This window comes from Equus asinus, chromosome 10 (assembly GCF_041296235.1).
Source record: "Equus asinus isolate D_3611 breed Donkey chromosome 10, EquAss-T2T_v2, whole genome shotgun sequence".
NCBI lineage: Eukaryota > Metazoa > Chordata > Mammalia > Perissodactyla > Equidae > Equus > Equus asinus.
In genome coordinates this window covers 10,877,478-10,904,412 of record NC_091799.1, presented here as the reverse complement: position 1 = coordinate 10,904,412, position 26,935 = coordinate 10,877,478, and the positions used below count along the sequence as shown (strand labels likewise).

The 26,935-nt window shown below is 63.1% G+C and overlaps 1 protein-coding gene across 1 annotated transcript in view; it reads right to left on the bottom strand.

Annotated features, from left to right (window-relative positions):
• KCNT1 (potassium sodium-activated channel subfamily T member 1) overlaps positions 1-26,935 on the bottom strand; it is a 72,364-nt gene that overhangs the window by 35,159 nt on the left and 10,270 nt on the right. Inside the window, exon 2 of the mRNA XM_070518334.1 lies at positions 24,651-24,794. Within this exon, the coding sequence (XP_070374435.1) occupies positions 24,651-24,794 (144 nt within the window). The remainder of the gene's footprint in view (positions 1-24,650; positions 24,795-26,935) is intronic.

Here is a 26,935-nt window from a genome sequence, read left to right as displayed (position 1 = left end):
CCAGGGTCATGTGGGGCCTGGGGCCATGGGCTGCTGCCCTCGCTGCCTCTGCCTTGGACATGGGCCTGCTGTGGCCGGCTGTGCCCAGCATGCTAGCCAGGCGACAGCTTAACATTCCACCAGAATGACAGTTCCAGTGTTCACAGCAGGCAGGATGGATGGAGCATGACGGATGGAGCAGACACGGCCATCCACTCCACCCACCTCCCTGTCATCGTCCCCTGGCTCCAACACCCGGGCAATGAGCCGGGGACTTCCTCCCCCCCGACCAGGCTCCTGCTCCCGTCAACGCAGAAATTAACGCCGCTCTTGCCTTGAAAGTTTAATGGCGCTGCTCTGCCTGGGGCTGGCCACCCCAACATCTCCAGAAAGCGTCTAAAATATTCATCGTTCCCCAAAGCCTGTTTTAGGCAAAGTAAGTGATAGACACAACGTGTTGGCAGCAGCTGTCTGGACCTGCCCTGCTGAGGGGCCCTCAGGAGGGGCCTTGGGCAGAGCCCCAGCCCCTCCCTGACCTGCCCCAGGCTGGAGCCCAGGGGCCTCTGCTGGGCACAGGGCTCAGGAAGGGCCCAGGAGGAAGTGTGGTGGCATGGGGCCCTTCCCCCACTCTTGGGTCCTGGTGTAGTGCAATCACTCGGCCACACACTGGACTCCTGGGGCCAGGGCAGCAGGACACGCCTCCCACTGGCCAGCAGGGTCCAAACCCAGAGCCACAGGTCAATGTACCCCACTGCATCCCATTATACTCCAGTACACCTCACAGCACCCCAGCGCACCCCACTGTACCTCCCACTGCACCTCAGCATACTCCACTGTACCCCAGCACAGACTCCTTTCCCCTCCCTCCTTGAAGCCCTCCCCACACCCTCCCAGCTCATCTCTGAACCCCTGAGTCCCACGCTCCTCTGAAGGTGCCACCTGGAGCTGGGTAAGGAGAAGCCCCCAAGGGTCTCTTTGGGGAGTTGGTCAGACAAGCTAGGCTGGGCCTGGGCCCAGGGGTCAGGGGGACAGATGCCCCTCAGTGGAGCCCATGCCCTCCCGCAGCACCCACCACATTACTGGGGGACCACATGGGTCCCCAAAGCACCCAGCTCAGAAACACACCCTCCCTGACACTCTCCTGCCCGGTCACAGCAAAGCCCCAATGGAGGGGTTTCCCCTACTCGTGCCCCTCCACCCAGGCGCTCCCCCGACCGGACCTTAATCTGGCCAGCAGGGCCCTGCCTGGCCCACGCGGGTGGTGGCCGAGCCTCGCACCTTCCTCCTCAGCCTCCTGGAACACTGCCGCCCGCCCTGGTCCCCTCGTCTCTCCTCCAGTCTCCTTGACTCCCCTGCCCCAACCCTGCATGGGGGGCACCCTCTCACCGCCCGCCTGGCCCCAGCTGCACAAGGTGGCTTCCAAACCCTGGCTCTGCTCGGAGCCCCCCAGCGCATTTCTGCCCCCGCTCCCTGGGTCATCTCTCCAGGGGTGCTGCTCACCAGACCAAGCAGAATCTGCCCCTCCCCACGCAGGAGGCCTCCCCCTCAGACCGCAGGGCACCCCGCTCCACTCTACTCTCCGCATGTCAGACCCCAGACCCATCGGCAAGTCCCAGAGACATTCCCACTTCCCCCGCGGCCACCTGAATGGCCCCCCACTCAGCCCTCCCTGCCACTGAGAGCCCTCAACCCAAAGGCTCCAGGCTCTCCTCGGGGTCCCACCCACTTCTGCCTCCCCTGCCCCATCTTGCTGGACAGCTGGATATCACCAGGTAAGAGGTCCCTGACCGCCCACCTGCCCGTCTATCTCCCATGACTCGGCCCCCAGGAGGGCTCGTCTCTGACCTCCCACCCCCAGGAGTGAGGGCAGCACAGCCCCGGCCCTGTCCTGCCTGGCCAACCCTCATCGGGGCCTGACCTCAGCCCCGACACCTGCCCTCAGATCCAGTGCTCTATCCCACACCGTCGCCCCACCCTCCAGGGCTGGCCCCTGCTTCTTGCTGTCACCTCCCGGGACCAAAGACCAGAGCAGGGAAACTGAGGCAAAGACCAGGAAGCCAGCATCGGTTGGCTCCTCCTGCCTTCTCTGCTAGGAAACCCCGGGAAATTCTCCCAGCTCCTTCCCTGGGGTCTCCAATGCCAAGCCTAACCTGAACCCTAGCCCTCCCCGTCGCAGGCCAGCTACTCCCGGCACATGTGCCTCTCATGGTCCTCCCCCGCTGCCCACTGGAAGTCCCTGCCCAGGGCCCGTGGGGTCAGGACTCCTGGCCCAGGACTAGGCATGCCCAGATGCCTTCCCTTAGAGATCCTCTGGCCTCTCCCTGGCCCCCCCGAAATGGAAGCCTGAGTCAATTGTCAGAGGGGGAAGGCCCAGCGACCCTCGTCCCCTCTCCCAGGTGACACTCGTCTGGACAGCCTCCCCACGTGCTCAGCAGCAGCATCCGCCCACAGAGGGAGGGGAGAGAGAGGGGTGGTGGGGGAGCTGCCGGGCCGGCAGACTTGGCCCCGAGAAGCGGAGCCTGCAGTGCCCAGGAAGTCACGAAGCCTCCTTCACTTTTAATTTTTCATGAGCTGCGGCCGCCCACTTCTTCTAGCACCACCACAAAAAGTGAATTACAAACTACCCATTTACCCTGAAATGTGTTTACAGCGATGGGTGTAATTTGGCCCAAAGGGGCGCTGGGCAGACCCAGCTGATGCCGACAGCAAACCTGTCAGGGAGCTGCCTGGACCCCTGCAGCCCCCGGGGCTCCCTGCACAGGCTGGGCCTGGTTGAAGGGTGTGCTCTCAGCTCAGCAAGCTCGTAGGTAGAAGCGAGCCAGTCCCAGGGTCACGGACAGTTTGGCCTGGCAGTCAGAGGCCCTGCCCCTCACCTGCCCCTGACCTGCCTGGGCCTGGGCCTGCTCACCAGGGGACAGGCAGTGACAGGAACTGCCTGCCACAGGCATTGTGAGGGTGCCTCGCAGGGGTGCTGTGGCTACAGAGAAATTAAAACGTCCTCTGTGTCTCAGGCTCCTGCCTTGTGAAATCGAGCTAAGGTTCGTTTTCTGGTGGAGGGTTAAGGGAGAGACTGCCCCAGCCTGTGGCTCGGGGCCTGGCGTCTGTCAGCTCAGACAGTGCTGGCCATCAGGGCCCACCACGCACCCCCGCCGTGCCATAAATCCACACGTGTGGCTGCAGATCGTGCATGGCTGACACCTACCACAGGTGTTGGGCAGAGGTGTGTCCCTTGGCGGGACCACCTCCTTTTCCCCATGGCCGGTCCAGCTGTGGCTGGAGGCTCGTGGTGGAGCTGGTGATGAAACTCACAGGAAGCTGCTCTCGGGAGCCAGGGAAGGGCTGGGCGGGGAGCCCCAGGAGCTGGGGCGCCAAGAACTCACATGGTGAGTGGCCCCAGACCTGGGCATACAGCGGCCTACAAACATGGGCTTGGGTCATGGGCAAGGGCAGGGCAAAAGGGTCTGCATCCCATGTGTCTGTCCTCATTCATTCGTTCATTTTGCAAGAGGCCAGAGCAGGGAGGTCTGGGCATGCTGAAGGAGCCACTTTGCCCAGGCAAGGGTGGCTGCCCAGTGACAAGCTGGGCAGGTGGGAGCTGGGACCTGCAGCCCTCCCTCTGACCGGCAGGCTGACAGGCAGGCTGGGGGAGCAGACCTTCCAGGGATTCCTGGCACAGATGGCCTGTGCCGGGAAGCTCCAGACGCAGGGCCAGGCAGCCGGGCCCAGGCGGGGAGGGTGGCCAGGCACTGGGCACATGGCCATAAGCAGGCTCACCTGCGTGGCCACGCACCTGGGGCTGAGGTCCAACTGTCTCCCTCGGTCTGTTACTGTGCTGGTGGCTCTCCAGGAGGGGCCTGGGAGCTCCAAGTGGATCCCACAGAGCCAGCAGGCGAGAAGGAAGGACAGGGCCCAGGCCCAACTGCCGGTGCCGAGGCCAGCTATTCTGAGAATGGGCAGAGCTTGGGACCAGCCAGGGGCCTGGATGAGGACAGACACCTGGCTCGCTCCACCCCTCAGTCCACCTCCACCTATGGGTGGGTGGGCAAGGAGCTGGGGCTGGGAGGCAGGTCACCTTGGGGCTGGTCTGGGCTTGGAGGCACAGGGGACTGGCAGGAGTGACCTGTTGGTGGGGGGGGCACCAAGCTGGGGGGCGGTGGAGGCTGCCTTGCCACCCCCCCTCGGCTCCACACTAAGCCTGTGGGGGTGTCAACAGAGACCCCTGCCAGGCACATCCCCCAACTCCTGGACCCTCCTCAGGGTGGCTCTGGATCCATCTCCAGGGGTGAGTGGTAGGGTGGGGGGTGCAATGCTCTCCTCTGGCTCCTCGTCCACTGCCGCAGGTTAGCTTACACAGGCCACCTGCTGCCCGAGGTTAGCCCGCTGCCATGGACAGCCCCTCTGTCCATCATCCCTCACACCTGGAAGGGGCAGAGCAGCCCGGGAAACCGAGGAAAGGGAGGGCTCTAAGTGGCCAGGCAGGTGGGCAGGGACTTCTCACGCCAACAGACGACCCTGGCCTGGGCCTCCCCCAGAGGGCCGTCCACCACACACATGTCCGAGGGGCTCCTTGTCCTGGCGCCCTTGGCTGGGCCTCCGAGGGACGACTGCTGTACCTGTGACAAGTCTAGGGCAGCAGGACCCGCAGCCTTGGCCCCTCAGGTGGGTGGCTGCAGGCCATCCGCTTCCTCCCAAGGGCCTCAGACTCGCTCCTGGGGAGCCCAGCGCAGGGCCAGGAGCACCCTGTGGGTGGTGGGGGTGCCCTCCATCTCACCCACGACCCACTGCACCATGGGGCACAGGGCTCGGGACACGGGAGCACAGGGTGTGGCCCAGACTTTCAGCTCTGTGCTCCCGCCAGGGAAATAACAGGCCCCGAGTCACAGGCTGCAGGGGGACGACATGGAGAAGTGCAGCCGCTGGGAGCACGGAGTGAGCTGTGCTTGTTGCTGACAACGACGTTAATTACTGAAACTAATAATCAGGCCCCACTTGGTGGCCACACTGAACGCCACCATCCCAGGCAGGTGGGGGCGCTTTCCCAGGAATGCACTGGTGTGGCTGCTCTGAGGGGGCTCTTGTCCCTTGGCCTCAAAGCTGCCCTCTGCCTGACCTAAATCTTAACTGAAGCCAGGAAGAGCCCAGGCTGGCACCTGAGGGCCTGAGCTGCACAGGCAGCCGATGTGGGCTGAGACCGGGGTCCCAGCAGTCACCACATGCCTGTCCCCACACAGGAGCCATGGTGGGGTCCTGGCTCCCATCGTCTGGCCACTCCTGAGGACTGTGGCCACTCCTGTAGGGGCTGTGGAGTATCCGCCTCTGCATAGCCCCATCTCCTACCCGAGGGCTCCTCCCCAGGGGACACCCTCTGTCCTGTCCCCAGGCTTAGCCCTGCCGCCCAGGCCTAGCGGCACCTGCCGGTGCAGGAAGGCGGTGGCCAACCCCACTGCACCCGTTCTCGCCCGGCTGTAAGGCAGGCGGTGCTGGGCAGCGGACTTGCCCACTGGGCTGGCGGGGCCTGCGCCGCCCTCCCCCCAGGGGGTGCGAGGACACTTGTCTGTCCCCACTACAGCCCCACCCCTGCAGAGAACTTACTGAGACAAGGAAGAGTCCAGGCTGAAATCTTCCACATGAAGCCTGGGGACAGACACGGCGTGGACACGTCAACGTGGAAGACAGACGGACAGATGGAGGGCGTGGACTCCCAGACCAGGGGGCACAGACATAGGGAGGCTCCAGGCAGGGTCCAAGGAGACCGGGAGCAGGCCACACAGGCCAGGATGCTGACCGGGCCTGGACCCCTTCAGGGCTCAAGAAAGCAGCTCAGTGCAGGCACATGCACCCCCCTGCCCGGGCCAGAAGGAGGTGATGACCTCATCTGGGATGACCACACGCAGGGACAGGGCCACCCCGTCAGCCAAGCGAGCAGGCGGCAATGAGCAGGACTGGCCCCACGCCACGTGTGCCCTGGGGCCCTGAGTCGGGGTGGGAAGGAGCACTATTGGCCCCACTTGACACCCAGGAAGCTGACGGCAGTGAGGGGCAGTCCCTGCACGGGGCCACGGATGCGACAGTCAGGGCTCCTTGTCCTCAAGCTGCCGACCTCCCCACTGCTCCCCTGCCCTCTGCGGGCCATGGCACTCGGCCCTGCCCCTCAGCTTGCTGGTCAGGACGGGCTGAGGCTGGGAGCTGATGCTCTTTGGGGTACCCCCAGGGGCACCCCCTGGGCCGGTAACCACATGCCTGCTGGCCTTTGGGCGGCCTGGCCTAGGGTTCCCCAGACTGGCCACAGGCAGCTGACACCAAGGTGGGTGTGGCCTCCACTGAAGGGAGGCTGGTCGGAGCTGGGAGCTCTGAGGACTGGCCCGTGTGGGGGCTGGGCAGGGTTGGGGTGTAGAGGGTCTGCTCTTTGCTAATGATGCACCTGCCCTGGGCCAGCTACTCCACAGAGGGACTTCAGGGAGCTTCTCTTTTCATCCTCAAAAACCATTTTCTAGAAGAGGAAACCAAGGTTCAGAGAAGACCAGGGCCACAGGCAGGGAAGAGGGAGTGGGCCTGCAGGGGCGGGGTCACAGGCACACACCGCCCGCCTGCCTGCCTGTGCAGGGCCCTCTGAGTGGGCAGGCTCCCCTCCCAGGGCCTCCAGCCCACAGCTCCTGGTGCCTGGGTGGGCAAGGTCTTGGTCGGGTGTGGTGCCTTAACCGGGCCTGAGCCTGGAGTCGCTGGGAGCTTCTGGCAGGTTCTGCGTGTTTGTCTGGCTCAGGTGCCCTCTGGCTGGCCCGGGCCCTGCCCTGAGGTCTGAGTTGGGGGTAGCAGGAGCCCAGTAGCAGCACACAGCCCGTGGCAGTGGGACCAGGACCTCGCCGAGCGCGAGTGAGTGGTGCTGTCGGGGGAGAGGAGTGGGGGACGGGAAGAGTGGCCTGGTTCCTGGACGGGAGAGGGGCGCATGAAGCTGTGGATCTGCAGCAGGGAGGGTCCCAGTGGGGGGTTCCGGGGGCCACCTCCTGAACCCAGGAACCCCAGGGCGCGTGGAGGCTCAGGGCGGGGAGCGGGCTGTGTCTGCGCAGTTGAACTCTGACAGGCCTCAGGTCACCGCAGATACATGGCACTAAAGGCAGGGGTCCTGGGAAGAACAGCTGTAGGGCAGGGCCAGACAGAACCCTGAGGGTCAGGGGCCTGGGGGCTACCTGCTGGGCTCAGGGTGCAGGGGGCTAGCCCGGCGTGGGCGTGCAGACTCAGCCCGCAGAGCAAAGTGGACAGCTGGTCCTGCGCTGGCCAAGCGGGCTGCTGGCAGCGAGGAGTCCCCTCCCCTCCCCAGCTCCCACAAGTCACAGACCCCCCTGCCCTGCACGCAGAGGTGAGCCCTGACCCTCCAGGCCATCCTCAGTGGATGACGACACTCCGCAGCCAGGCCAGCCCTCAGTTAGGGCCCTGCGTGTACGGGCAGCCCCCAGCGGCCACTCTCTGCAGCCCCCACCTGGGACTCCTGCTGATTCCAATCTTCAGCCAGGTGCCACACCACCTGTCCCAGCCCTGCCCAGGCCCCGCCCCCCACCCAACACGGTCTGCCCCTGGCTCCCGGGGACACCGCTGCAGAAGGCGAGGGGGGCCTGCTCCCAAGGAGCCCCAGGCTGTTGGGGACAGAGCCCCCAGATGGGGTGGGTGGGGGCTTCCAGGCACAGCTCAGGTCCCAGCCCAGGTGTGCAACCTGGAGGGAAGGATGAGGCGCAGGGGTGGGGCGGAGGGGTGGGGCGGGCGGGGCAGGAGAGGAAGTGGGGGAAGCGGCTGGTTACTCGCCCACCGGCCCCGCCCCCCCGCCCCCCGCCGGGTTTGAGTTCTGCTGCAGTGAGGATCCCCAGCCCTGATGTGAGGCCCAGCTCCTAATGAGGGCATATATGGGAACAGCTCTGCCTCCAGAAGTCTTGGCCAGGCCTGCACCTGTTACCGGCGTGCCCCCTCCGCTAGCAGGTGCGGGCTTCCCTCACTGCCCTGAGGCCTGCACAGCTGAGGAGTGAGATCAGGGCTGAGGGAGCCACCCAGCGAGAAGACAGGGAGGGGTCACTGGGACCCCCAGGCAGGCATGAAGCTGTGTGGCAGCATCCATGGTGGGCGAGGCCACATAGGGCTGTTGGGGGCATGCAGGGACCCCCTTCAGCCCTGACCCACTGGGAGAGCTCATCACACGACCAGCCCCTCCCTCGCTGGGCTCTCGCTCAAAACCTCTCGAATGATGGTCCTCATCACCCCCACCCCAGGTCACACCTTCTAACCATCCCCCACCCACTTCCACCCCACACTTTGGGGGATGGCGGGACAGAGAATGAAGGAGTGGACCCACGAGCTCTGAGCCCGGGAGCCCAGGCAGGGGGCAGGGGGGAGGGACGCTGGCCCACAGCAGCCAGGAGATGGGGCTGCAGTGTGGGTGGGGGCTCAGCACGGCATCGGAAGCAGGTAGCCCCCTGTGGCCCTGTCCCTCGGGGGCCGTGGAGACCACTCCCTCTGCCTCACTGCCTCCCCAATAATGATGAGGCTTCCAGGAGGCTCTGGGCCACCCTGGAGAGGGTGGAGGCCTCAGAGTCCAGCCAGCCCTGACTCTAGCTGGCTCCAGAAGGCAGCCAGGCATGCAGGACGGGGGAAGCCACGGGAACAGTGGCCGCTGGCTCCCTCTGACACATGGCACCCCGTCACTGCTCTGTCCCACCGAATCTCCGTCAGACTCACATTCCTATGGAACAAACCCTGCAAGTCCTCTTGCTCAGGAACCTGCTGTGGCTCCCTACTGCTCTGGTCCAGAGCAAGCTCCACAATGTGCATCTAGTGCTTGGGCGAGGAGGCTGCAGGGCACCGGGTCCCGGGACTGCCAGACCAGCTGTGCAGCTGCAGGCAGCTCTCTTATCTCTGCTCTGCAAAAGGAGGCTGGTAAGGACCCTGTCCCTCAGGGGCTGCCAGAGGGGACCGAGCAAAGCCACCCACGTGATGGGTCAGCACAGGACAGGGTGTGGCAGGGGTGGGCATGTGGGGAGGGCTTCCTGGAGGAGGCAGCCCTGCCACTGCAGCTCCCATGAGTCACTTGGGGCTCAGATGCAGCCTGGCTATGACCTGCCATCCCTGCCACCCTGCAGGAATGGGGACAGCAGGGAGCCAATCCCTTGCAGGGGCCAGGCTGGCTGTAACCAGAGCCTCTGGAATCACTGCCCCTATAGCGTCCAGGAAAAGGATGGAAAGGAGAGGAACCTGGTCCCCAGGGCCTCGGCCAGCACTTGCCTCCCTCCCGCCCAGGGTCTGCCCATTAGCTGCTCAAGGGCCACTACGAGGGCCTGTTAGAGGCACTTAACGTCCAGCCTTAACAGCCTCCTCCGGAAAATGGGAGTAACCACTGGGCAGCTGCCTCCCCCCGGGGGGTGCCTCAAGGAGCAAGAAATGGGGTGTGAGGGCGGCGAGGGGCCCAGACAGCCTGTGACCAAGTGAGGGGGCAGGGAGAGGCTCCCCAGGCACCCTTGGTCCTGCCATCTGCCAGGCCGAGCCTCTGCCAAGCCCCTGCCCCAACCCCGACACAGCACGGCACCCCCTCCCCAGGCTTCAGCCCTGGCTGTGCCCTCTGCCTGGAAGGTCCCTGTGCATCTCCCTGGGCTCCTCCCAGAAGGGCTGGCGCCCTGGGAAGCCCCCGCTCTCCTTTCCCCCGCCCAGCCTGCACCTCTCTCTGCCAAGCGCAGGTTTCTGTGCCCACGACGTGTGCCCACACCGGGTGGGTCTGATTCATCTCTGTTTCCCCCGCAGCATCTAGAAGGGCTCCCGGCACAGGGAAGGTGCTGGCTCAGGATAAGTGCCGCAGCCCGAGCCTCAGTGTCCTCATCCATGAAATGGGGGTGCTGCGCTCGACCCCGTGCTCAGAGGGGCCGGCACTGCCTCCCTGTCCAGGGGCCTCCCTCTCCAGGGAACTGGCCTCCTGCACCCTAGCTGACAGCAGCTCCAGGCACAAGCCCCCAGGAAGCCTCAGCCCTGACTGTGTCCCAGCTCTGAAATGCTGTGCAGCCTTCTGCTAGCCCCCCGACCTCCCTGAGCTTCACGCTGCTCACCTCTCAAGTGGGGACACAGATGCTGGACCTGCCTCCCCCCAAGTGGCCGCTGGAACGAACATGAGTGTGGTCTCTAGCCGGACAGGGCTCAAGCTAGGGTCACCAAGCCACCTGGCACAGCGCCCAGGTCCCCACTACCTTTCTCCCCTCCAGTCTTATCTGCAGGCCCACTGTGCTCAGCCTCCAAGAGCGGGAGGGAGTGGGGGGGAGGGTCCCACAGGCTCCCTAAGGCTGGCTGGAGACACAGTGGGTGGTCAGGGCGCTTGGGTGGTGGGGATCTGAGGGGAGACTCCGGCCGTCCCCCCCTTCCCGGGGCTGCAGGCAACGCGGCAGGTGCAGCCGAGCGGAACCCGTGCAGGGCGCAAGCGGCAGAGATGCAAAGCCCCTCCCGGCAGCAGCGGCGCGAGGGGTCCCTGGGCCCGCGCCCTCGCCCCTACCTCTGGCCTACGTCGCTGCCCACGGAGCCCCCGCCGCGGGCCGGCAGCAGCGGGCTGAGCCCGTGCGGCTCCTCGGGACCCGAGGCGCCGGCCGGGGCGCCCCCCGGGCCCGCCTTGCCCTCGGACGGCGAGCGCGGCAGCTTGGCCCGCGCCATCCTGCGGGAGCGCACGGCGGCGGGAGGCGGGGGCGGCGCCGGGCGCTACCAACTCCGCGCACCGCCCAGCGCCCTCCCCGCGCCGCCGCCGCAGTGGAACGGCCGAGGGGGGCTGGGAGGCTGGGGGGCAGGCGGCCGGGCTCCCCCCACCGCCGGCGGGAACGTCCAGGCTCAGTCCCCTCCCCACCCCAGGAGGCCGTGTGTGGGCAAAGGACACCCCATGTGGGAGGTGGGCTCTCAGGGCCCTAGGGTTGCTAGGGGCTGCCTTATAAGGGAAGTAGTAGTAATAATCATAGCGGCAGTCACGGCGCTGGGGGAGGGGAGGAATAGTGGCGCGGTGACAGCTGGTGGCTCTTGGCTACTCACCTCCGCAGGCAGGAGCTGCTGGAGAGGGGAGAGCCATTGGTGCTCAGCCGCGTGCCCAAGTCAGCACCTGCCTGTGGGTCCTGGGGACATGGGTGAGGCTCAGGATGACTTGCCCAGGGCAGTGCCCACCTTCCAGCCCCCACCCCTGGTACCTGCCCAGGTTGGGTGGTCCAGGCCCCTGGCCAGGTGGGAAGTCGCTGTCTGTCCTCCCTCCTGCAGGCACTCAGAGTTCTCCCTCCCCCCATTTCCTGCCCCCAAAGCTATCAGGCAGCCCAAAGGGGCACCCATTTGTCAGTGCCTGTGTGCCAGGCTCAGCTCTGCGCGGGGCACGGGATGCCAGGCCGCGGATGTAGCGGCTACTGCACTGGGGGCGCTGTCTGCGCCCAGCGACCTGCCCCGAGAGCTCTGAGCGTCGCCCTGAACACAGACAACTGGAGAAGGCAGTGCAGATTCCTGCCCGCCTTGCAAAGTGGAGAGACAGAGGCGCTGAGGGAGGAAGTGGCTTCCCCAGGAGACAGAGGCAGCAAGGAGGGCAACAGGACTCCCACCCAGGACTGGCTGGCCGAGCCTCGGCTCTCTACTGCCACGTTGTGCAGCTTTTCTGTCCAGTTCCTTCCGTTTCACGGACGGACGAGGCCCCAACCCTCAACAGCTGCCAGGGCTCCCGGCCCTCCTGACTCGCCCAGACCTGACTCCTGACCCCAGGCTCCAGCCTGCCCATCTGCCTCTGTTCCTTTACCCGACTTGGGGCCCAGCAAACCACCAGGGCCTGGCGCAGACAGGTTTGTACGAGGAAGGTGGGGCTCAGGACACCAGCCCCGGGCCTAGCCCCTCCCCCAACATCTCCGAGTGCCGAACATCCCGTGTGAAGCCAGTGAGGGTCTCAGCAAAGGCTCACATGTGCATCTCCCCTGGGGCGTTTCATGTCGTGTCTGCCCCAGAGGAAGGAAGTGTCTGTACTGGCCAAGCCCCTGCCTGCCCCCTGGGAGAGGGCCGAGCACACGGCAGCCACTCCTTGCCCTTCCTGGGAGTGACATGGAGCGGCTGCAGAGAGCGGGAAGTGTCTGGGTTGGCTGGTGAGTGAGACATACTCTGTGATGTGCATAAAACAGGCGCGGGCAGCGCCCTGCACAAACTCGGGGGCGCCGTCCACCGGGCCAACGCCGAGGTCCCTCCGCGTGTCTGTCAATGCACAGAAGAAGGGCCGGCCGTCAGGGATGCTTGCCCATGTGCCCCAGGAGGCACAAGAGGCCCCTCAGGAGTGGGGCTCAGGCCGCGGGACCCTCAGAACTTGTGTTTCACGAAGAACGTGGTGCTTGCATCCGTCTAGCAATGGCGACAAACAGCACGCTCTAGGCAGCCACATCCACAGGAGCTCAGAATGGCCGGCGTGGCACGTCCGTCAGTGGGGAAGGCCCAGCGCATCTGGCCCAGCCGCCACGAATGCTGTGTCTCTTCTGTTCCTGGTTTTGGAAATTGCAGTCTGTCTTCAGATCCCGATGGCGTCTGAGGTCCAGGATCAGAGTCAGGTGACAAGGGCAGGGTATCCAACACTTTTTTTTGGTAAGATCTAATGAACACTATTGGCTGATGTGCACGGAAGGACCACCAGCCAGCAGTCGGGGGGTTACGTCTGGGAGTGGGGTGGGAGGGCATTTTCAACTGGCTGCTTTTATCTCAGGTCTGATTTATTTTGGAAATGATCCGCTCTGGGCATACAAGTCGAGTGGTGCGTCTCCTGGGCGGAGAGGACGGACACTCCTCCTGCATGGAGCAGTGGCCCAAGGCTCCGTGATCCCCATTCTTGGGCCACTGTGAGGAGTGTCCAGCGGGCAGGCCAGATGGGCCGGAGGGAGGTGGGGCAGGGAGGGCAGGCCCCCAACCCCAGGCCCTGAGGTGTCCCAGCACCGCCCACTCCCAGGGGGTCAGACAACCTAAAGTCCCTCGCTCCTCGGTGGGGGGGAGAGGAAAGAATACAGGCCCTCCTCTCAGCAAGCACACTCCCACCAACGCTGCCCATCCCTGCCCCACAGCAGCCCTCGGGGGCAGGGGTCGTCACTTGGTGTCATCTGTGCCCAGTGGGACTGCCTGCTGGGCAGAGGAGGGGAGGACCAGATGGAATCCAAGGTGTGTTTGAAGGTGGAACTTCTTGGAGGACTGGAAAGGGGAGGGCCAATCAAAGATGAGGGACTGGGTAGCTGGTGACACCCTGAGTTGGGAAGGATGGGAAGAGCAACGGGGCAGGTGGGGTGGGTTACCAGATCCATTCTGGACAGTGTCAGAGTGCCTGCCAGACAACATGCCTACCAGGAACCCTGGTGGGGTGACTGGGCTGGAGAGGGACCCAGGAGCGGGGACGACTGCAGGGTGGGCGGTGTGACACCCACAGGTGCGAGGGCAGGTGTGAGGGCTGCCCCAGGAGCCTCCCAAACCCAGAGAGATGAACTAACATAGTGACAGTAGTGACGAATACCTCAGAAGCCAGCAAGGAGAGGGGCACAGGCTGGCATCCAAACATTCCGAAACAGAGTCCAGGGGAACCATAGGGGCAGGGCAGGCCCCTCCCAACCCTGTTCCCACCCTCTGAAGCTGAACTGGTGCACCCATGGGGTGCTGGGATCCTCGCCCACAGCCCCACGTGGGGAGAGGTGAGGCAGGGGCTGTGCTGGTTGTCCTTGTCTGCTGGAAGACTTGGGACTGACCCTCGGACCGAAACGAGGCCTTGCAGGCTGCTGCCCAGGAGCCCAGAAGCACACGAAAGATGCTCACCGCCACTAACCATCGGGGAGATGCAAATCAAAACCACAGTGTGGCCCCACCTCACACCCCTCAGGATGACTCCTATCAACCAAACAGAAAACAACAAATGTGGGCGAGGACGTGAAGAAACTGGGACCCTCGGACACTGCTGGTGGGAATGTAAAACGGTGCTGCCGCTGTGGAAAACAGGATGGAGGTTCCTCAAAACGTTAAAAACAGAATTACCATAGGATCCAGAAATCCCACTCCTGGGAATTTATCCAAAGAACTGAAAGCAAGGTCTCGAAGACCGTGTTCATAGGACACCCACGTTCATAGCAGCATTATTCACAACAGCCACAACGTGGAAGCGACCCAAGTGTCCATCAACGGGAATGGATTAACAAAACGTGGTCTATCCACACAGTGGAATATTATGCAGCCTTAGAAAGGATGGCAATCCTGACACGTGCTACCACAGGGAAAGACCTTGAGGACATCGTGCTCACTGAAAAGAGCCCAACACAAAGGACAAATCCTGTAGGACTCCACTTACATGGGGTCCCTAGAGGAGTCAAATCCATACAGACAGGAAGTGGGGTGGTGCTGGGGCTGGGCGAGGGGAGGGGGTGAGTGTTCAATGGGGACAGAGCTTCAGTCTGGGAAGGTGAGAAAGTCCTAGAGATGATGGTGGTGATGGTTGAACAACAATGAGAATGTGCTTAATGCCACTGAACTGTGCACTCGAAAATGGGTAAGATGGTGAGTTTTATTTTTCCACAGTAAAAAAAAAAATTTGGAGACAAGGGTACAGAATCCAGCTGGAAGGGGTCCCACTGGCCCAAGTGGGGACGACTGGGCATCGGAAGGGACGAAGGTTAAGACGCGGTGTATGGGCTTCCGGTTGTTGCTAAATACGTTACTATGAACTTAGTGGCTTCAAACGACACAGATGTATTCGTGTGGTTCTGAGGTCAGAGTCCTACAATCTCAGCGTGGGCAGGCCCGGCTCCTTCTGGAGGCTCCAGGGGAGAACGGTTCCCTGCCTTTTCCAGCTTCCCGAGGCCCCTGTGCTCCTTGGCTCGGGCCCCACCTCGCACGCTCTGACTCTGCTCCGGTCCTCACCTCTCCTCTGACTCTGGCCCTCCGGTCTCCCTCTTCTGAGGACCCTGGGATGATCTGGGCCGACCCAGATGATCCAGGATCACCTCCCCACCTCAAGATCTGTAACTTCATCGCATCTGCAAAGTCTCTCTTTCCCCCTAAGGAAACACACGCAGGCGCGGGGATGAGGGTGTGGACATCTTGAGGGGGCGTCAGCCCACCACACACGGTGAACCTATGTAACTCCATGAATACATGAGACCCGGAAAGAGGAATTCAGAAAAAAACCACCACCCTCGGTTCTCACCGTCTGCAGCTGCCGTCATACGCCGCCTTCCTTTGGAAACTAGTAATTAAAGACAGAGGAAGGAGTGCTTTCCTGCTTTTTCAGCAGGAATTAGACTTCAGGGCACAGGGCTAGCTCCCATTGATGAAGGAGATGCGCAGCTCATAGAAGGTGGCTGATTCTCACAGAGGGAGGGGCAGGACGAGGGGGCCGGCATGTCCGTCCCCAGCTGCAGCAGGTGTGGGCTCAGCAAGGACGCGCCGTGGGGCTGCGATCGCCGATGCACTGGGGAGGGGAACTGATGCTCCAGGGTGACGGATCACCTTGAGGTGACAAGCGGGGAGCATAACTGCCCAGTGCGAGGGTGGGGCTGTCATTGCTGACCCAGGGTGTCCCTCTCGTCATCTCCAATGGAGGGACAACCATGACGTGCCGCAGCATGGAGACGCTTAAAACGTCCTCTTGCCTAGGTCTTTCGAGTTCGGACCACCAGGCCTTCAGACCCAAAATTCAGTGTACGAGGCACACTGGGGGCAGACGAACAAGCCGAAAGCCACGAAGAGGAAGCAGGTCACACGCAGGCGGTGGAACATTCCGTGGGACGAGAGGCCTGGTGTGAGATGACTGCCGACCTCGCGGCTTAAAGCAGCCCGTTTACTGTGTCACAAGGCTCAAGTCAGTGTTGGCCGGGCTGGGCTCTGCCTGGAGCCCAGGGGAAGACATGCGTCTGCGCCTGTCCAGTCCTTGGCGGGATTCAGTTCCTGGCGGCTGCAGGACTGAGGTCCCCCTTGTCTTGCTGGTCGTGGGCTGTCGGCTGCTCAGCTTCTAAAGGCGACCCTCCTTCCTCGGCATGTGGCCCCTCATCTTCAAAGCCAGCAGTGGGCGTCAGGTTCCCCAGAGCCCCGAGTCTCTGACGGCATCTTCTGCTTCCAGCTGAAGGCGGTTTTCATGATTAGATTGCGCCCATTTAGATAAATAATCTCCTTATGATTCGGTCAAAGTCAACGGATTGGTAACTTTAATTATGAAAACTCCTTTTGCCACGTGTATCAGTTTCTTAGGGCCGTGGTAACAACGTACCACAGGTGGGGCTTAAACGACTGCAACTTATTGTCTCCAGTTCTGGAGGCTGGAAGTTTGAGACGCAGGTGTCTCGGGCTGGTTCCTCCTGAGGCTGTGAGGGAGGGTCTGCTCCAGGCCTCACTCCTCGGCTCCCAGATGGACGTCTTCCCTCTGTGCCTGCCTGTCTTCAAATTTCCCCTTTTTAAGAGGACACCAGTCACACTGGATCAGGGCCCCCCCATGACCTCACGTTCACTTATTTCCTGTAAAGCCTCTATTTCCAAATAAGGTCACGTTCTGAGGTGCTGGGGATGAGAATTTCGGAGGGACGCAGTTCGTCTCCTAACACTGTGTAATGTCATGTACTCCCAGGTGTGACATCTTATCCTATTCACAGTCTTGGGGATTAGGGTGGGGGATCTTGGGGGGCCATATCTGGTAGCAGTCGTTCTGGATTAAAAGGAGTTTGTGAATCCTAAAAACCAGACACAACACAATATTCCTGGATGGAACAAACCAACGGTGAAGGACAGGTTGGGGGCCAATGGGAATGTCTCCCTGAAGCTGGGTTATGCCACTTCCCGGACCCCTGCCCCTGGCTGCAGGCCCAGAGCCTGGGGATCCCTTGCTCACTCGCCTCCAGGTTCTCTGATCACTTCATGGGCACCACCTGGGCTCCTTGAGCTCTTGGGGAAGAGACGCCATATAGGGTCACGTGCAGAGGCTCCGCATATTAGGTGTGGACGTAGTCAGAGGACCATTGTCAGCCGACTGGGAAAGGATCCTGGCTGTGCCTGACTGTGCCCAGCCCGGGTGGACCCCAACAGCTCCCTGTGTGCCCCGCCTCCTGCCGAGAGAGTCCAGCAGGGTGTGAGAGGGCTGGCGTGTTGGGGAGCGGGCCCTGCACAAGGTGGCTGCCTGTGTCCCAATGCCTCCCTGCCCCTCAGGGCATTATAGTCTCTGCCGGGTACAGGTGGAGGCCTTGGCCACCCTCCGCTTCGGAGAAGACCCAGGGTTAGGGTCCCTCTCCCTGCTCCCAGCCCCTCCATCCGGGCCCTGGTTAATCGCTCTGCAAAGCAGGCCAGGGGCGGGCAGGGGTGAGACAGAATCGGTGGCTAATTAGCCAGGTGGGAGCAGGGCCAGGGTGGCCTCCGTAGGGTCTGAGGCTCTGCAGGGGCTGGGTGGGTGAGGTCACCTCACTTGGCCCTCTCAACAGGCCTGAGGTGGGCATCTGCTGGGGCTCACGGAAGTGACCCCACTGAGCTGTGTTCCTTGCCTGCAGAGTGGGGGGCTGCATCCTTCATGACCTTGACCCCCGTGAGAGTCCACGAAGGGGAATTACAGTTTGAATCGAGACTCATCACAGTTTCTATGACACTGAGGATGCTGGTGCCCCTCACTGGGCATCTGTGTCTGCTCTGCGCTGATTCGGGAGGAATTTAATTTTGAGTCACACACGCAAGTCCCAGGATGCAGGCATAGAGGTGACGTGGTGGGCTGAGACGTGCAAGCCCAGGGTGGGACACGGCTCCTGGGGGACGCCTGGCGCGCCATCTCAGGGTCTCCCCAAATATCCCTGGGGTGTGGGCACAGGGGAGCCAGGGCCCATAATCTGCACAGAAATACTAATACATTGGTTGAGCTGCCCCGAGCTCCCGGCAGGGGTGAGGCCACGTGCAGACACGGGTCCAAGAGCCCCGCTGACCTGCCTCAGCGCCCACAGGCCTGTGTGGAGATGACTACCCCCTTCGCCACCATCCCCCCGTGTTCTTGTCCCTCTATCCTCATCCGGTCACTGCTCTTCCTGTCCACTCCTGGCCTCCCAGGGCTGCGGGTGACCCAAGTCCCCTGAACCCTTTCTCGGAGGGACGGGCGAGGGGTAGGAGGTGCCCCAGCCTCCAGAGTGGGGTTGGCTGCCCCTCTCTTTCCCCGCCATGACCCAGGGATCCCCTCCCAGGCCTCTGCTCCCTGCTGGGGACCCCAAATGACAATGGGGAGCAGAGTCAGACCTGGCCCCGGCCCCACTCACAGTAGAGTTGGCCCCAGAAAGTGACCAGAAACCATGACACGAACTTTGCTTCCTCAGGACATCTTAGAGAACCTGGCAGCACCCAGGCCTCCCTTGATTCTGTCCGGCAGCAGCGGAAAGGCGAGTCCTAGAGGAACACGGAGGAGGCAGCCTGGCAGCCTCCATGAGCCCAGTGTCCTCGTCACTGTTCTGTTGATAGTTTAAAGCCAGGAACTGCAGAGACGGCACACAGGCGCCGGGAGGACGTGGAGGCCATGCCAGAGCAGGGACGGGAAGGGCCTTGGGTGCAGGTGGCAGAGCTGAGGTGGGCGGAGGGATTCTGGGTCTGGGTGGAGGAGGGAGTTAGGAGCATTGGTGGCCCATCAGAGGCTGCTGTGAGGGGGGCAGCTGTCCATGGGGCAGAAGCAGCTGCCCCAGGAGTGACCACCTGTATGCAGGGAGGAGCGTCCGGGAGGACCCCCAGGCTCCAGGGCGCTGTTCTGGGCCCGGGAGGGCCTGACAGGGGAGATGAGCCTTTTGGCTTTAGACCTGAGCACTCCTGGGTACCTCGTGACGCGTTCCCTCCACAGACGCCATCCAATCCTATTCTGCGTGGAGCTGAAGGTGGCAGGTGACTCTCAGCCTCGCCTGGGCCCCATCAGGCTGGGCCACTTCCCTGGCTAGCCATGTCCTTTGAGGCCTGTGGGTTTGCCATGGACACACACCCCCAGCCAGGGCGGGGCAAGGAGAAGGGCCTGGGAGGGGCTGAGATCCCAGCTGGCCCCACCCTGACTATGGCTGGGGTGGAGCCACCAGCTCAGCCCCTCCCAGGTAGTCATCTGCAGCGCAGAAGGAAGGCCCTGGGGCGGGTGGGCGGCTGGCAAAGTTATAAATCTATAAGCCCCAGGAGGCCTGAGCTCAGCAACCCCGCACAGGAAGGACCCCAGGGACCGGGGGCCGGCAGAGGGGCCTGAGCAGTGGGGCTCGGCTGCTCCAAAGCCAGCTCCCCTTCAGCCTGCTTGGCACAGGTGGGGGCCACATCCTGGGCCTCCGCAGGACACTGTGATAGCGCCCTCCCACCAGTCCACGTGAAACCTGCATGTGCAAGGTTTGGGCCGGCCTCGTGGCTCAGACCCAGTGAGACTGTGGGGTCCACAGCCCCACCAGGGGGACACGCTTCCCCAAACCCCACACTCTGCGGCCCTCACCCCCAGCAGCTCCCTGCCTCCTTCTCTAACCTCCCCTGTCCCTAAAGCACCACCATCCCCCCAGCTCTCGGCCGGGGGTGTCTTCCCTGGCCGCATCCTCATCCCTGGGTCAGGCTGGCCTCGACCTTCCTCCTGCCTGCTCCTCTTGGTGCCTGCCAGTGGGCAGGAGGGGGCTGGTAGAAGGTTGCAGGATGCTCGGAGGTCAACATCGCCCCCCATGGCCCCAGGCACCCCCAGAGCCCCCAGTCCTCCCTGAACCCCCTCCCAGCTGAGAGACCCCCCCACAAGTGCTTGCCCTCAGGAAGGTCTGGGGTCCTGCACAGTGAGCAGAGAATGATGTCCCCACCCTCTGAATCCTGCCCCCTCCCAGGCCACTCCTCCCGCCTTCAGGGGTCGGGCAGGGAGGATGCAGGAGGGTGGGGGAAGGTGGCCAGGACAAGGAGGACAGACCCCGGTGGGGCACTGAGGGGCAGGCATGGGCTGGATGGAGGGCTGGGTGGGGAGGGGGCAGCCCCAGCACTTGTGCACCCGGGGATGGTTCTAACCCTCGCACCTGCCCTCCAGCCCAGCTCAGGAGCTTTCCATTATCCACAAACCCAGGCAAGGGGCTCCGAGAACGGGGCTGCTCCAAGACACCCCCACCTCTTGGCAGGCCTCACCCCATGGGAGGAGCCTGGCTTTGTCCCTCAACTCCCTGGTCCCCAGGGGCAACCTGATCCACTTCTGCTCAGCTGACAGGGGGCAGTGGGAAAGGGCACTCCTCCTGCAGAGACCCCAGCCCCTTGGGGGCCCGCCCCACCTGCTCCTCCCTGCACCCTGGCCCAGTGGGAGGGTCCCTGCTGGACGAGAGTTGAGGAGGAGCTCCCCCCCACTGCCCAGGGCCATGGCTTCAACAGTCGCTCCACAGGGCAGGGCAGGGGCCTGTCCTCATGGGCCCCCATTCTCCTGACAGTGTGGCCTACCTGCTCCTACTCCTCAGCTTGTTGTGTGAAACAATATTTGGTGTTGCTCAACTCCAGAGAAACAAGTCAAGCTCCCTCCTCTGCTGTCAGAGGATCTAAGGCAGACAGCAGAAGGGGGCCCTCGGGGCAGCGTTCTGACCCCGGGAGGCCTGGCCTCCATGTCCTTCCTCCAGCAAACTGGCGACCTCCCCAGAGCCTGGAGCCTCGGCCGGGATGCTCCTTGGCCAGGATGCTTCTCGCCACCTGCCCCTCCTCCACTCAGATGCCTGGGAGTGAGGGGAGGGTGCGACCCCAACATCGCCTCCAGCTGTGGCAACCCTGCGGGGCTGGGTCCTGGGGTGTCATTGCACCCCCTCGGAAGGAGGGCTCACAGCCTCGCCAGGGCCTGCAGCCTCGAGCTGAGCCATGAGGAGGTACTCGGACCCTGAGTCTGCCCCCCAGGACCGTGATGCATGTGCTCAGGATTCCAGGGAGGCGAGAGGGTCAGCTCCAGATGGGGAGGGGCTTGGAATCCTGGGGCAGAGGGGCAGTGAGCTTGTCCTGGGATGGAGCAGGGAGCCCCGAGCCCCAGGCCTTGGAGGGTCCAGGTGCACTTCTGCTGAGAGCCCTGCTCCCTGGGGCCCTGAGACCTGGCCCTGCAGGCAGCAGTGAGGGTCCTTCCAGGACCTGGCTGCCCCAGGAAGGTGTTCGAGCTCTGCCTCTGCTCGCCTCCCCCGCCTGGCTGCCCCCGGGAGAGACTGGTCGAAGCAGTGCAGCCTCCTTCACCCACGTGGGCCGAGCCTCCTCCCGCTGCCAAGGCCACAGTGTGTGAGGCCGTGGTGACTCACTGCTCATGGCTTCATTCCCCTGGAGAACAGGAAGCCCACAGCCCTGCCCACCTGCTCACTGCCTGCCAGGAGCTGGGTGGCAGCACCCCCACTCACCCCACAGAGCCTGCCCTGGGGCCTGTGAGCAGGACTGGTGGAGAACAGGGAGGAGGGAAGGTTCCAGCGGCAGGAATCCAGGCGAATGTGGTGGAGGGTGTGCAGGGCAGGGAGCCAGCCCTCTGCTGCTGGTGGTGGTGGGGGTCTCCCTGTGCCCCCCGCCCCTCATGATGCAGAAGGAGGGCAAGCACAGCTTATCTCCCAGACCTGAGATGCCCCCTGGCCGAGCCACTTTGTCCAGGCCATCAGCCTGTGAGCTGGCAGCCCCAGGACCCCACCCAGGTTCCCCCTCATGGTTCTGGGACTGTCCCCAGGGCACTCCAAGCCCACGTGAGCGCACACGGGGCCTGAGTGGGGGGCAAGCACATCTTCTTGGTCTCAAACCTCTCTGTGCCCCACAGCCTCTCAGACCCAGAGCCTGCTCCCTGTCCCTCACCCCCCTCCATACATGCAGAGGGGTCCTGACAGGCCAGGCGCCCCTCCATCCTCCACTTGGGGACTCAGTGATGGGGGCACAGGCTTCGAGAGGTGAGAGAGGGGCTGAGGGGGAGGAGGGACACAGGGGCTCTAGGGGCCCATGTCACAGGCACCCAGGAGGGGGCCTCCAATAGCCAGGCCATTGTCCCCTCCTCCCCCTGAGCTTGAGTGTCAGCTGGGAGCCCTGCCGGGGCCTCCACGTGTATATCCTCATGAATGGGGCCCAGGGGATCTCACGACCCCCAGGAATCCCATCCGGGTTCCCTGCACTGCCTGCCCTGAGGAGACCTGGGAGCACAGACTGTGAGCACGAGACGGCATTCCAGAGTCTGGGGGTTCACGAAAGGGGCCAGGCCAGACTCACTGGCCCTGCTGTAGATGCTGCACAGCTGCCTTTGGGCAAAGAAGTTTTGAGAAAAGAGAAACTCTTCTGATGGGGCTCCCTGCACTGTGTTTACTGATGTGGCTGGCAGTGAGTGGAGAGACCTCCTCCGGGCCCCATGGTCCCCTCCAGGCCCCCACCTCACTTGCTCCCCATGCCCCACCCCTAGCTGCCCGCTTGGCCCTGGGCACGCCGTGCAGCCAGCACTGTGCCTCACAGGCTCCCCTCCAGCTTTCATGGGTGCAGTGGCAGTATCACCCAGAAACTGGCTGGAGAAGTGCAAGCCAGAGCCCCCTCCCCACCTGTGAGCCCTGGACACTCTGAGGGCCACCCACCTCCACCCGGGCCCCATGCCTCTGCTCTGGGGCAACAAGGGGGATCTTTCCCAAATGGCCTGGCAGGGTCAAGCTCCTTCCTTCCCATTGACATCCTCCAGGGCTGGCCAGTCCTGTAGACACCAGTGCAGTGTCTCCACGCATGGGGCCACAGGGGTCTTTCCTCTGAAGGATTCATGCACACACAGCTCACCTCTGAACACCATCCACATACAGCCACAAGGCCCCTGAGCCTGGCACACAGGAGGCTCTCCACCGAAAACAAGGTGGAGCAGAACGGAGACTGGGGGTTGCCTAGAGCTGGGGTGGGGTGGGGAGTGGGGAGTGACTGCTGATGGGCATGGGGTTTCCTTCTGGGGGGATGGAGTGCTCTGGGACTGGACAGTGGTGGTGGTAGACGACGTCGTGAATGTCCTAAATCTCATGTTCTGTATATTTTACCACATCAGGAAACCCCAAACCACAGGGTCTGGGACACTGTGGAGGAGTCAGGGCCAGCTTCCCACACCCCAGGGGACAGGGAGAGCTCCTGCCCAGCAGACACACGCCCCACCCATGGCCCACGGCGAAGACATTTGCTATCCACCTCTGACAACTGAGGATGTGTCACTCCAATTACATCAACCACAGTCACTGGCATTTATCGAGGCAGCCAGAGGCCCCGGGCCCACTCGGGGAGACGGACGTCGTTTCTTGCCCAAGATCAGAAGGCTCTCCGGGTGCTGTTTCCGAGAATTAGCCAAGTTCCAGGGGAGTGAGCACCAAGGGGCTGGTGCTGACTTGGGAGGTGCTGAGCACACGGCTTCAGCCGAGGGAAGCCCCCAGCCCTGTCTCGAGTTCCAGGAGGGCAGGAGAGCCTCCCGTCACAGACGCATGCCAGGACCTGCCCGTCCTCCCTAACCTCGGCTCATGCAGGGGGTCGAAGTAAACTCTTTACCTGGGCAGGTGTTCTTGGGTGGGTTTGTTTATTGCTATAAGACTCAGCCTAACAAGATAAAACAAGATCACCTTTAGAAAGGCCCTCTGCCAGACTCCATCCTCGACTTTACGTGGATGAAGACTTTGGGGTCAATTTCCCCTCCTGATTCTACTTGGAGAAGGCACCCGAATGTCATGTGAGGTCTGGTAGGATGTTCTGTTTCCAGCAGCAGGCTGATTTTAAGATCCCTCTCCACAAGCTTTGGCAGCTCCTCATACACACATTCCCTACGTACTGACCTTATTCACAAACATGACTTTTTCCCAGCTGCATCAGCAGTGGGTTATTCTGAGAGCTCAGTTTGTGTCCTGACAATTTTCAATCTCATGTGCTTTATGTGCTAACTTGAATGATTGCACTGTTGGGGGAAAATGCAGATTCGCTCACCCAGTCCAGGGCTGGGCGGGGAAGGAGCCCACAGATACCACTGGCCCCGGCCGCACCCCCACCATACTCTGCAAGGAAAGTGTTTAGGATCCAGAGCCCTGCGTGAGTCCTCGGCGCTCGCCTTCACGCCTCCCCTGAGGCTGACGGAGCTAAAGTGCTGGGTGTTTACCCAAGACAGCTATTTGGGGAAAAGGCAGAGAAAAGCAACATTTCTCCCAGCTTCCTGCCAGCCCCCTCAGCGTATGAATTATTCCCACGGGCTCATTCTGCCAGTCCTTTACGGAAAGACTCAAATTCATTTTGCTTTTTTCCGCCCAGGAGAATACGAAGTGAAGGAGCGTTGTCACTCTCAATAAGTGACCACGGCATGAGCTTGAAGGACGCTGTCCCTCAATTAATAATAAATGACCACGGCCAGAGTCCGGAGGACACCAGGCCTCCGCCAGACCGTGGGGCTCCGCCATCAGAGTGCTTCCGGCCCTGGCTTGTCCCCCAAATCAACACAGCTGCGAGCGGGTCTGGGGGGCTGGGAGCAGACTGGGGAGACCAGACCCGGGAATCGGTCTTGGGGAGACTCCCCAGCACGGAGCATCCCGTCCCATCCTCCAGGGCCCCTCCCGGGAAAACGCTTCGCATTCTCCGCATCCCCCCCGCGGAACTTCTCCCGCCCGGAAGGCAGCCCGGGAAAGTTGAAGGGCGCGGGCGCGCGGACGGCCTTCAGCACCGCGGACAGCTCCCAGCGCGCAGCCTCGGGGGGCGGCGCGCGGACCCCAGGCCGCCCCGCCTACCTGTCGTCGGTCTGGAAGGACTGGTCGCCCAGCAGCAGGTCCCGGAAGCGGTACCGCGGCGGCAAGGGCAGCACCTCCGAGTCTAGGTCGCTCATCTTGAGGCTGGCGGTGTCCAGGAGCACGCCGTCCCCGGCGCCCGGCTGCCTGCGGGCACACGCCAGCACCCCCTCAGCCCGCGCCCGCGCGGGGACGGCCAGCCCCTGGCCCACCCGCCCACCCGCCCCGCCGCGCAGCCCGCGCAGCCCAGCCGGCCGCCACCGCACCTGCCGCACCCGCCCCAGCTGCGCGGGCTGGGTGGGCGGAGGCTCACTCCAAGGTGCCTGCAGGGCACGGGGAGGTTTGTCACTGCCAGCTCAGGGGCAGGCACTCACAGCACCCCTGGACCCCCACCAGGGCCATGCCAGCCCTCTCAGCTCCCCCCACGCACAGCCTTTGCCAGGGCTGGCTGCTCAGCCTTCCTCAGGATCCACAACACCCGCCTCTGCCCAAAGGCCTCCTCTCAGACCCTCAGGCTGCTGGGAGCGGGGCAGGGGGTGACCAGGATGCTTAAGAAGAGGCCTTTGTCTGCCGCCTCCTGGGGGCAGCTCAGGTCAGATCAGACACTGGGAGGGGTCGTCTGTGGGGGAAGGCAGGATTCCCTTGGGCCCGAGCTGCCCTTGAGAGTGTCACTAGGACTCTGGGGCCACAGAGACCCTCATCCCAGTCACCTGAGTTAAAGGGCCTGCCAGTGCCAGAGCAGGGGGACAGGGCCAGGCCAGGCAAACTGGGAGGGTCCTTGGTGGTGTGCAGACTTTTGGGGTCCAAGCATTCACCTTCTGGGCTCCTGCGTCTTTCCTGCCTGCATCCCCACATCAAGGTGAGTTTTGGCTGCAGCTGCCCCCACATGCAGCAAGTTGGGGCAGGGGCCAGCAGAGCAACTTCCAGGCTCCTGGTTCCCAGCTTCTTGGGGCAGCAGCCCCCAAGCCCTCTGGGCATTAGCCAGGACCTCTCAGCCCTCCAAATCAGAGGATCACTATCCTTTGAGCCCCGTCCCAGCAACGCGGCCCCTGACCCAGCAGAGCAGCTGCACATCCATTAACTGGATGCCCTGGAGACACTTATGTCCACAGCACAGATGGAAAAATGGAGGTCTGGGCCATCGGCGAGAGGGGGAGACTCAGGTCAGACCTCAGGGCTCCTGACCCCAATCTGCGCCCTGGACTCCTGGGCCTCTGGTATCCCCCTGACCTTCCAGGTGAGTCCATCCCCAGGCCACCCATCACTGCAGCCCCTCAGATAGCCCACAGTGGGATGCCTGTGAAGAGGCAGGAATTCTTGTGCTGGGCTGAGCATCGCCTTCACCCGGCTCCTTTAAGAGCTGACACCCTCCACGAGGGTGGCACACGGTTATGATCCTTTAGTGTCAGGGGACCAGGAAAGGGGCCTCCTGGACCCCTTCTAAGTCGCTCCAGGGAGGGCAGAATGGGCTGGGGGAGAGGGAGGTCTCCACCCCATCGGGCCGACCCCTAAGGCGCTGTGACCGGCAGGAGGGCAGCAAGGAGGGTGGAGGAGCCCAGCTCGCCTGGAGCAAGTGTAGGAGTCAGCTGACCACACTCAGCTCCCCACGCCGGAAATTGAGGGAGGGCAGGCTGTGCCCAGAGGCTGGGAACGAGGGCCACTCACCTGGGGCATGAGGTCCACGCAGGCAGACAGGTGCAACGAAACCCTTCTCTTCCTCAAGCCGGGAAGGGCAGGCACATTCCCTGAGGCCCCACCCAGGGCCCGTCCCACATCCCCCACCCCCGGATGAGCAGCAGGCGAGTGTCGGCACCCCCATCCTAGAGCCATCAGGAGCGGCTTGAGGGCCGTCCCAGACTGAAGCTGCAAGTGGCAGGCACAGGCCCAACATGCCGCCCACTGTTTTCCCAGGTCATGGGGTCAGCCTCGAGGGCCTGGCAGCGTTCGAGAAATAACATTTTCCTAATTGCATCAGCGTGGCTGCATGTTTTTCCTGAGTCACAAGCTAGCCGGGCCGTGGGGCGGAGTGGGCAGGCAGGGGAGCACATGGCCGGAGGTGGGGGCTGTATTTCCTTGGTTTTGCCCCTTGCTTGCTGAAAGCCTCTTTCAACGGCAGAACCTCAAGGGACTGCCGGCTCCCTAGGTGCGGCCAGCTCCCATCCTCCCATTTCCAGCTGCTTCAGGTTTCTCTCCCAGTCTCGAGGCCCAGACTTGGCAGGGCCCATGGAGGAGCTCAGAGGTGACACCTCCGTTTGCTTCAGGGGGACACGGGGATGCACCAGAAGTCA